The sequence below is a fragment of the Pleurodeles waltl genome, chromosome 7 (genome assembly GCF_031143425.1).
Source record: "Pleurodeles waltl isolate 20211129_DDA chromosome 7, aPleWal1.hap1.20221129, whole genome shotgun sequence".
Lineage (NCBI taxonomy): Eukaryota > Metazoa > Chordata > Amphibia > Caudata > Salamandridae > Pleurodeles > Pleurodeles waltl.
This window is the reverse complement of record NC_090446.1, coordinates 1,284,862,996-1,284,875,030: the sequence shown is the minus strand read 5'-3', so window position 1 is coordinate 1,284,875,030 and position 12,035 is coordinate 1,284,862,996. Positions and strand designations below refer to the sequence as shown.

General features: G+C 43.0%; 1 protein-coding gene across 1 annotated transcript in view; it reads left to right on the top strand.

The window, feature by feature from the left end:
• The window catches only part of LOC138246182 (uncharacterized), a 448,661-nt gene that overhangs the window by 236,125 nt on the left and 200,501 nt on the right, over nt 1-12,035 (top strand). The window contains exon 14 of the mRNA XM_069200506.1: nt 2,335-2,561. Coding sequence (XP_069056607.1) covers nt 2,335-2,561 — 227 coding nt within the window. The remainder of the gene's footprint in view (nt 1-2,334; nt 2,562-12,035) is intronic.

The following is a 12,035-nucleotide window of genomic DNA, read 5'->3' as shown; positions in this document are numbered from 1 at the left end:
TCATGGTATATATCGCTTGTACATATTGGTGTAGGGGGTTCCATGCCATCTGGAGCCCAGTATTGTTTGATGTAGCGCACAGTACCAGCATGCTTTAAAAGCAAGGAATTCGATAAGTTCTGAGCATTAATAAAATCTGTATGACCCGAGACAGTATTGTCTCCAGATAAGGCCCCAACGGTCGTAACTCCACCCTGTTCCCAAGAGTGCAGCCTAGAAATCGAGAACACCTCCCCTACTTGGTAAGACCCAAAAGTGGTATGTTACAGGCCTATGTTGTTGTCGATGCAGTGTATCGCATGGCCAGATTCTAATATTCCAGGGCGACATGCAGAACCACACTGTGTGGGAGATCCAGGGCAAGCTTGCCCCATCCAACACACTCAGCGTGTAACCTATCTCCTGCAGGTTCCTCCCAGCCATCCAGTAGGAAGACCGCTCCAGCTGATCCTGCCAAACAATAAGCTTTGAAGTCCGAGGCCCCCATTCCTGTCCTTTCAGAAGGTAGCTGTAAATTTGGCAAGGCTCACCCCTGTCTGCCCAGCAGTGTGTTTAGGGATTGGAAAAAGCATGCAGAGACCACCGCTGGCAACTTCACAAAATAATAATGGATGTGTGGCAACATCTTGGTGAGCGCTAATCCGTCCACCACTGACAATGATAACGAGTTAAGTTTCAGCGGGGATCTCTCTGGCATAATATCATATCATCTGCGTATAGGGAAATTGAGTGTATAGCAGGTCACATTGGAATTCCCCAGTCTTGTGCCTCTTGCCTAATACGCTGTGTCAGTGGCTCAAGAGCTCTCTCAATTAGTAAAGGGGACTGTGGACATCCCTGTCTTGCACCACAAAATATGGCATAGGAATCCGAAATCTATGCTCCAGTACATGCCCTTTTTTGTGGGAGAGGTATTTAATAGTTGGACCCACCATATGTAGGATGGCGGAATCCTATATCAGCAATGTGTTGCAAGCATGTAGTCCCAGTGTGTCAAAGGCCTGACAGAGATCTAAGGAGAGACAACGAGCGCATGGGTAATAGGTGGGGACTGATTTCATTATATTATACAATCCATGGATGTTGAGGAAGGTATTACGATCAGGGACAAACTCACATTAGTCCATGTGAATAATTTTGGTTTATAGTGGAAGGATTCTGCATGCCAAAACCTTGCTTAACATGTTATACTCAGTATTAAATAATTACAGTGGTCTGTAGGAGGACTTGTCCGTCAGGGCCTTACCAGGTCTCGGTATGGAAGTTTACCAATGCTTGTGTAGTAATAGGGGGTAACATGTCCTCCTCCAGGGAGTTCTTGTATAACCTTTCTAACTGTGGGATCAGTTGTGTACAGTAGGTGGCATAAAATTCAACCAGGAGGCCATCTGTACCTTGAGATTTATTATATGCTAGGTTTTTAGTAGCCTCACGGATCTCTTCCGCCGCCAGTTGGGCATCAAGGGCCACTCCATCTGTGGCCTGAAGTACTGCTAGGGTCAGTCCCTGTAAGAATGCTTGAATCTCTCCAGGGACAGTTGAGGCGACCAGTATATAAGTTTGCACTCACCCCCAAGAAAGTGTCACTTCCAGTGGGTTGTAATCAGATAGGGGTTTGCCCAGTTAAGCTGTTTGTGTTATGTTGGTCTGGAGTGAGGTGGTACATAGTATTCGGTCAAGACGGCGGAATTCAGGCGCTGCAAGGATTACCTTCCAAAACCCACTGGGCACAGAGATTGAAGGAGCTTGGGGTACTTTGATCAGGGTGAGGGCCTTGGGGGTACTGCCCAGCAGAGTTGCCTTAGCTAGTGCCTCAAGTGAGAGAGCACTGCTGCAGCATCTTGAAAGGAATAGTGGCTGGAAGGGTTCCCTTCATGGATGACTACAAGGACCTCCCTGTGGCTGAACTATAATTTCAAGTGGGTCTTGGAAGGGTTCCGTTCAAAGGTGACTACAAGGACCTACCTGCTGAGTCTACCCCCAAAAGAGCAAAGGAGAAGTGGGCTTAATGACAAGCAGGAAATATTTTGACCAAGTCCAGTCACATCAAGCTTAATATCCGGGACCCTGGGATTGGCAGAGTGACGAATTTATAATCTATCAATACAATTAAAAAAACTTGCTCGGAAAAGAGCAAGGTTTGATTGCTTTTCAAAATGCTCAATGATTGTCCTTTGAACATATGGAGCCATTAATCATACGGAGAGGCATTACGTTTAACTCCTGAAATTAAGGTTTGTATGCGAGTTAATACATATTGTAAAATGTGGACTGTTTAAAACTGTCTGCGCAATAATTGATTTAACTTGATGCATGACCTTTGGGTTTTGACAGGCCCTCAGACCAGCAGTCAAAGATCAGCTGGAAGGAAGTGAGTTCCACAGCTGGAATGAGTTCCATTCCTTTCTTGATGTTTGGTGTGAGAACAGGAAAGTGGAATTTGCTAATATTCACTCTGTAGCCTTCACCGAAAAAGAAATCAACGAGTATGTGCGTGGACCCGAAATTGCAGAATCCTTGAGATACAGTGAAGTGCATTTGGGCTGCAGCCGCTACCCCAGGTACGTTCAGAATGAGATGACAAAGAGCATACAGCGTGTGACAAATTTCTGTAAATTGGTTTTCGTTGATATGAATGTATTTTTTATTGTCTTTAATGCTGTTTTCATTGGCCAGTAGACATGGCAATAGAGTGTGTCATATTCTATGAACAGACTCTTAAATTCCACAGTCATATAGAGTGTAATGAAATGTTTGTATTATTATTTTGTCATGTGATTCCCCTTGACCCGGGGTTGTGACGATTCAAGCAGCTGATCTAATAGCACCTTCATGAATTAGAAGAGGAACTTCACAGAATCATTTCAAGCTGTCCATTGATCCATAGTCCAGCTGAGTCAGGAGAAACGAATTAAACTGAGCTCGGTTTGAAAACAAAATAGTTCATCCTGCCAGATCTTTTTAGGATCATTTTAGGATCATTTTGTTTTAATGTCCTTGATCCCTAGAGAGAAGCAACAGATTAACATTCCTATCAGGCAGCAGATTAAGAGTCCAATCCCAAATGTTGCCAAGGCTCTCCTGCTAAAGTTGCAGGCTGGCAGAGTTTGGTGGTGGCGTGGGGTTCTCTAGTATTGACCCTTTGTCTACCTCTTGGTCAAGATATCTTCATAACCCAAATTCCAGGATGAATAAGACATGATAAAGTAGGAGTGCCTGAGGTGTGAACATGGACAGGAGACTAGCAGCTGTGATGCTCGGTTTCTCCGGAGTTTTTTCTGCATTTATTGTAATGTAACTGACTGGTTTGTTTCGGTAACTCCTCAACCTACCTAGAAAGAACAATGATGTGAATTAGATGTGAATGATGACTAATAAACAGTTTTTTATGCAACCTAGCCCACTGTTTCTGCAACACCTTGAATCCTAGGGCTCGCTCCCATTTCCTATTATACGGGGTTTTGCGAGCTAGGAGTAGTTTGTACAATGCTGAGATGGTGCCGCGTGTTGCAACTATTTTAGGAAGCTGTGGTTCCCAGGGCATTTTTGCTCCAGCGACACCGTCCCTGATGGACGGATGCATAAGCCAGTGCCTCATCTGAGCAGTGTAATCGCTCGGTCCTGGGGATTCCATAGGCATCTCTCCATTGCTGAAAGGACTTCGGTGTCTAGCGTCTTACATATCCATGATCATCATGCACCCCCCCTCTCCAATTGTGGTAGACATGACAGGGGCATGTATAAATGCCACATTGTAATGGATTGGGGTGTAGGGCGAGGGGTAGGTCACCAGCCCAGGCCTGCTCATATATCTGTCTCATATCTTCATTGTTGTGGCTATGGGAGTGCTAATGTAGGCGTTCTGGGGTCTATAGCACTTCTCCAACCATGCTAAATCCCACAGATGCCTACGAATTCTAGTGTGGTCAATTACACACTAGATTTTCTCAGAAAGCATGGTAGACCATTCCACCACTAGTCATAACTATGCAGCATCATTATTGGGGGGGGGAGATACTGAGTGCCTTCAAGCTACTCCTCTTCCTTGGTTAGGTAATAAGTGTCTGCTGAAGTCCTGGGGCTTTACCCTTCCAGATAAACATAATCAATTTACGTTGGCTACAGTTCAGATAGGGAGGTCCAAACCTAGAGTCCCAGTGCCTATAGGGTAATCTCAGAGGGCATTCATTTTGAGTGGGTTAATACATCCAACCCACGAGAACATCAGTGCCCCCAAGCTTGGAGTTCTTTTGTAATAGCGGTGGGCACGGGTGTGTAATTAGCCCCAAAGAAATACCTCACCCTTCTCATGAGATTGATACCAAGATAAATAATTGAAGTTTTAGCCCAGCAGAAAGGAAAACAGGGCACAGTGCTCTCCACCTCCGCTGGTACCAGTGTGAGGTTGAGTATCTCAGACTTCTCATAGTTAATCTTATAACCTGATACCTTTTCGAAAGCCCCCAGAAGTTTCATTACCACCGGGATTGACGTAGCTGGGATCTAAGAGTCAAGAGCATGTCATCTGCAGAGAGGGAAACTTTAATTTTCCTCAGCTTAAAACTGTTGCCTCTGACTGCATCCATCCATCAAATCAGGCACACCAGGGGTTCAATAAATAGGGCAAACAGGATTGGTGACACAGGCATCCCAGTTGAGTGCCCTTGGTTAATCTAAATAGTCCAGACATGTGTCGACTCTAGCCATCGGATGAGCATTGTTAGCAGTATACCTCTGCACAATATATAGCTATTTTAGGAATTATAACTTTGACACTGCTTGTACTGCTAACACCTACTACCAGAAATTACCATTTACACCCCATAATCTATATTCCTGTCACAACACATCTACATCTGTTCACCCACATTCATGCTGTCTGTTTAAACTACCACACTCCACTCACCACACTCCATTCTACCCCACTACATTCTACCCCACTACATTCTATGCCACTCCACTGTACTCTTTTGCACTCTAAGCCAATCCATTGTGTGACATTCAACTGTATGTCCTTCCACTTTACACCATTCCACTGTATGCTGTTCCACTGTGCCGTTCCACTCTGCCATTCCACTAAACAACATGCCATTCCACTCTTAAGACACTCCACTATACGCTGTTACATTGTACACAACTCCACTGTTAGCCACTCCAGAATACAGCACTCTACTTTACACTTTTACAGTCTAAGGGACTCCATTCTGACACACTCCGTTCTACAACAATCAACTGTATGCCCCTCCACTTTACACTGTTCCACTGTACGTAACTTCACTTTATGCTGTTCCACTCAATGCCACTCCACTTTACGCCACTCCATTGTCCACTATCTATCAATCTATCATTTGTCGCGTTGCTGTCACCCATGAGGATATCTGCACGCTGGGATGAGATGTTTGTCGAAGAGCAAGGTCTGAAGTCTACCAGTGAGGGTGCAGTTCAGAGGAGGTGTTGGTAGGTCCAGGCCTTGGCAGCGATGTAGGTTAAAGAGCAGGCACCGCTGCTCCAGATTCTGTGTCTGCGAGGGCCAGAGAGGAAGAGCCCAAGTGTCTAGTGGGTTTGTGGAAGTGTAGCTGGTGGTTGATGTTGTTCAGTCCTTGATTATGTAGGCATGTGCGAGGAGCTTGAATTAACATCTGGACGGGGAGCCAATGGAGATTTCCAAGGTGGGGGTAATGTGGGGGTGCCTGTGAAGGTCCAGGATGAGTCTGGAGTCGGCAGTGGGTTTCTGTATTGTCTGGAGTTTCTTTAGGAGCTGGGAGGATATGCCTGTGTAGAGAGTGTTGCCGTAGTCGAGGTAGCTGGTGATGTGGGCCTGGGCGACGGTTTTCCTGCTGTTGGCTGGGATCCATCTAAAGACTCTGCAGAGGATGTGGAAGCAGGAGGAGGCAACTGCGTTGATCTACTACTTCATGGTCAGCTCACTGTCGAGGATGATGCCAAGGTTGCGAGCATGGTCTGTGAGAGTGGGTCTGAGTTCAGCTGGCCACCAGTTATGATCCCAAATGGAGGTGGTTTTCCCAAAGATCAGGACTTCCGTCTTGTCAAAGTTGAACTTCAGACAGTTAGTTTTCATCCAGTCGGCTGCAGTGGTCATGGCGTTGCTGAAGTTGCTTCTGGTGGTAGAGGGTCTTCAGTAAGTGAGAGGATTACGCTACTCTGTCACTACAGAATATGCCACTCCACTCTGTGCTACTCTAGTCCCCGGTACTCCACTCTATGGTATTCCACTGTATCCCACTCCACTCTTTGCCATTACACTCTATACCTCTTCACTCTGTGCTATTCCACTCTACATGACTCCACGCTATGCCACTCCACTCATCTCCACCATACACCACACCACTTTGTCATTCGACTGTATACTATTCCACTCTACACTGTTTCACTGCATGTGACTCTACTGTGCACTATTCCACTCAATGCCACTCTACTCCTCTCCCAAGTACCTGACTCCACTGTACGCTATTTCACTGCACACCAATCCACTCCACACCACTTCACTGTATACTATTCCTTTCTGTCACTCTAATCAATACCACTCCACTGTATGTACCTTCATTCTACACAACCTTCCTCTATGCTACTCCAATGTATGTAACTCCACGCTTTGCTGTTCCACGCTGTTCTGTCCTATTCCATTCCCCTCTATGCTATTCCAGTGTATGTCACTCCACTCAACTCCACTGTACTCTGCTCAGTGACCCTGTACTCCATTCAACTACAGTCTGTGTTCCTCAACTCTACCACACTATACTCCACTATATAGCACTCCACTGCACTGTACCACAGTGTACTCCAGTCCGTGGGATTCTACAGCACTCTCCTTTAATCTATGCCACTGTATGGCACACTACTCTGCTCTAACACTCCACTGTATGCTACTCTGTGCCACTTAACTCCAATTTGCTACATTTCACTCAATAAGACACTACTCCACTACTGCACTCTATATCACTCCACCCTACTTTATGCCACGCAACTATACAACAGTCTATGAAACTCCACAATACTATACCACGCTGTATGCCACTCCACTGTACAACACTAATCCACTCGGTGTCACTGCACTCTACTCTACTCTACTCCACTCTACAACACTTTTCGACTTTCAACAACACACTTGTCTGCTCCATTTTATGATACATTAGTCTACTAGTCTACTCTACACTTTACTCCACTGTATGCCACACTAGTCCACTCTACTCCACTCATTTCTACTGTACAACATGCTACTTCACTCTTCACTATGCCGCTTCACTGGACTCCGCTCTACTTCACTGCACAACACTCCATACCACTGTACAACACTCCACTCTACTCTATGCAACTCCACTCTACAAGACTCTACTACACTGTGCTTCTGTACCATACTGTCCATCACTCTATGCCCCTACACTTCACAACCCTCTACTCCACTCTGTGCCCCTACACTCCACTGTACAACACTACTCCTCTCTACGACATACCTCTCCCCACTACTGCACAAGATACCAAAGCATTTTATGACAGTTTACTCTACGCTATGCCACTCCACTTTCCCCACTCTACAATACAACACTACACTGTACAACTCTCCTCCACTCTACTGTACGACACAACACTTGACAGTACTAGACTACGATTTGAAAGACATTTTTATAAAAAAATCAAAAAACATCAAAATTCAATGAAAAACCCAATGGTTAAACCTTAGTTATAGTTAGGAAATGTTTAATTATTATATAAACTTAACTTAACATACACAAACATTAGAAATTCTAAAAGTTATACATTTAATTTATAATTTAGGCGGCGCCATCTTCAAATTATAATAACTAGCGCACTTCCATTCATGGCGTATTGAACTCAGTAGTTAACAAGTTAAGTTTCAGTTTTGTTGTGTGTATGATGTACATGTTGAGCTTCAATGTATTGCTCACAATTGTCTTAAGTTTCTACCACACATGTTTTGAGACACTGTTGCTTCTTCCAGTTTCATATGTTTGTAATGGTGGGAGCACCAAAGTATGGCAAAAAGGGCCCATGGTTGGCTCAAATCTGCAATACCACATATTTGGTTTGCATCAAGTGGTTACCAGGTTATATGATTATCTGTAATTAAATTTGAAGGCAATGAAAATTAATGCCAGTCCTTGTGGTTTTACAAAATGAGGCACAACCCAATAACCCTGGGACCTGGGTAGATAAATAATAAACACATTTTTTGGTCAAGAAGGGGGAAGTATATGCCTTGACTTCCAGAGCAAATTTAAGTGATCCTACTCAATGTATTCTTGAGTTAGTACATATTTTATTTCTTTGCAACAACATTCAATAAGACCTTTTTATTCAAAAACAGATTTAAAAAAAATAATTTTTGAGTTAACTCTTAAATACTAGTTACTAGATGCTCCTAAAATAAAAACACAGTGAAAGTGAATATTGTGATGTATAAAGTGCCAGTGTTATGTACAATATATACAAAAATGTGGTTAAAAACAAACAGTGAACTTCCATAAGACTCATTCAATCCAGGAGTCATGAAGTCACTATATTATTTTTACATCAATCCACATCAACTATTCTTATGTCGACGTTTCGACTCTTTATACAGACATAAATTAGAAACGGGTCATCATCAGGACTGGGAATTTCTCTAAATTGGTAGCACCTATTTGTTCCAAGATCATCTAATTTAATCCTCACAATTGTTTTTTGATAGTAGTTGCCAACAATATTACTCCCTTTCAGCTATCTGAGACTAAGATCTAATTGTCCTCGGAATATAGCCTTCTTTAGCGATGTGAAATGCTGTGGCCTCAATGCCTTCACCATAGGTCAGTTACTGCTTGTTAAATCAGCAATCTGTCACACGAGTCGGTGTCCTTCAGCGCGTCTTGCTAATCCCTAACAAAGGTAGAGGAGATAAAAGCCTCAGCGTTTTATATCGCTACGAAAGCTAATCCAAAGACAAACAGATTATATATATATGGGAATGTCAATAATGACAAGTTAAGACACTTGAGCATATATTAAAAGGAAATTTAATTTAAAATGTTAATTGTGGCATCTAAAAGGCCGAATTTAAAATGTCAGAGTCATTTTTAAAGTCACCAATTGAATCCGGGATAACTGAAGATAGGAAATCTTCCACTTCGGCAGGTGGTAAAGTAGGAAGTTCATCGCCGAGGAAAACCAAGGAGCATTCTGTTCTGCCTTCCTCCTTATCTCGTATCAGAGCTTACAGAACATATCTGGAATGCTCTTCTGAGTTCAAAGAAGACCTTTATTGTTGTTAATTCTTCCCCACCCACAAGTTCTTGAGAGACGAATTAATAGATTTCAAGCACACGTTCAAATGAGTAAAAGTATTGCAGCAATGAAAACAAAATATATCACAGTACTTCTCAGTTGCAATGTACACAGCAGGCTAGATATTTAATGCAAAGTATATACAATCAAATACTTCACCGTGTAAGGCCTATATACAGCTTCATCTTTCTAGGGTCTGCAAGTTGATGACTCCGGTCAACAGCGAGAAAGAGATTATCTACCCACACAGGAGACTGGCAACTGGCGCCAAGTTCCAGTCCAAAGTCAAGCAGATTCGAATCTAAATCTCTGAAGCCCCGAGTCATCCTTACAAAAGTGTGCCCCCTCCTCTCAGACTCGGGAAAACTACGCAAGCCTTTGGAGACTGGCCAGATCTCCTAGACTTCTCCTCTTCCCAAGCCTGAGCAGAAAGGAAAACACCAAATGTACTCTCTCTTATCAGGTCTAGTCTGGCGTGAAGCATCTTGTGGAAAAATACAGCTTGGATTCTCAACTGCAATGTCTAACTCCACGTTAAAGGCAATAGGCAGCTAACCTAAATATCAAATGTAATGTCTAATATCATGTCAAAGCCAATAGGCAGCTGAGCTGAATACAAAATGTAATGTCTAATATCATGTCAAAGCCAATAGGCAGCTAAACTGAATACAGCATGTCAAAGCCAATAGGCAGAATACAGAATGTAATGGCTAAGGCAATGTCAAAGCCAATAGGCGGCTAAACTAAATACAGAAAGTAATGGCTAATGCCATGTCAAAGCCAATAGGCGGCTAAACTGAACTAAACATATAATGTGCTACTGGTGAACATTGAGCAACTAATATGCGCAGTGGTGAAACACAAAGTCATTGGTCAAACACCATTAATAGCATCACATTCCACCCTATGACCAATTAATTTTTGTTTCACATATCTCTTGTTTCAAACAAAAACAAAAAAACATCAGCACAAGAGAAAAAAAAACATTATCAGCAAGTCAGATTTGAATGATCAAAGCAATCACTGTAAAGCACTGGAAGTGGATTAACATATTGATCTCATAACCTTTCACATCAGATACATCTACACAGAAAAGACTGAAACTTTTATATTCTGAATTAGATTATAGTGTCTCTGAAATAGCAATTTGAAGTAGCATGAGTTCTACTCATGGAAAGGTGCACGGTCCACCTGAAAGGTTTGCTGGAAGGTAAGTGAAAGTTAGAGTTCCACACGAAAAAACACAGACAGTTAACTGTTAAGGTTGCTTACTTAACTGCATAGTTCCAGTGGAAGAATGCAATCAAACAAGTTGAACTTGAACTGAAGGCGCCATTTGCGCAAAATGGATCCATGGTGCTTGTACTGTACTCAGTCAGGTTCAGGTTGGGGGTTCGGTCCCTTCACCGACCCCTCACGCACACACCCGAAGGGGGACCACACAGCACACTCAGGGACAGTGGCAAAACGTGGTAGGATCTGCAAAAGAAAAAAGTATAACTTTTCTTGCAAATAACATTTGTCATTTGAAATGTACCCTTCCTCTTCCTTTGCCTGTTTTATAATCAGCAGGACGTTTTTGGGGCCCTTTGTTATAATTTCTGAAGGTTCTGGAGGATCATTTGGGGCTTCAACCCACACCTCAGCACTGAGGTTTTTATCTGCTGCGCCACGGCTTCCCTTTTCTTGCACTGTCAGAAGGGCTGGGGCAGACTCCTTCTTTACCAAACCTCCATTCACTGCACTTTTGACAAGTTGGGCCATTCTGTCTCCAATTTGTATGAATGAATCAGATTCTTTTCTAGTTATCAGCATAATTTTGATTTCTCCTTGGTAATCTGCAGCAATCACTCCCCCTAAAACCTGACCAATTTGCCATTTCTGTTCTGGTAACTTTCCTCTCCCCAAGTGCTCTGTGACTGCTTGTGGGACAGATTGCTTTTGTGCGTGCTGCACAGTTTTTATCAAATCTAGGGTAATGTGCATCTCTTTCATCTCTGCCCACCTGTAAGTGGCTTTTTTTCCCAGCTGTTCACATTTCTGGTGCACCCACTTAGCCATCCCCACTAAGTCAGAATTCTGGGTGAACACTTCTCTCTCTGAATTTTTCTCTTTAACATCTGCAAGGGAATTGAACCAGTTAGGTACAAGCCATGTGGAAAACCAAACAGCTAAACCATTGGCAATGAACCAAGAATCAGTGTAAAAATGACACATCTCAAACAGCTCCTGCTTTAAAATCTGACACACATTGTACAACGCTGTGCCTTCACCTGTGCCAGAAAATAACATTTCAGTCAATAAATCATTAGTAAAACAAACATGCTTTTTATCCTCAGTGGACACGAATTCAAATGGTGCACTCAATTTCACTGGTGACACTTTTACATGTGGCACTCTATCCCTGTCTTGCAGGTACCAGATCCAGTGTATGATCCTAGCTAGGGGCACTCTTTTCTTCCCCTGTTCCTGATTTACATGTAAATCAGTGTTTCCCTCTTGCACTGCGCAGAAACCTAAAGTCTGCATTATTTCATTTGCCAAATCACAAGCGCGCAGCTGCATATAATTTTTCCCAGTGACCATATACCAAAGTGTTAGGATTTCACTCAGATGAGGGCTATTCTGTTTCCAAAAATCAAACAAGCTAATGAAACTCTGTGTCTCTTGCTTAATGCAAACAGTAAGAAACTCTAAAATCTTTTGTTTTACTTGTGCATTTTGCGATGGTAGCTCGT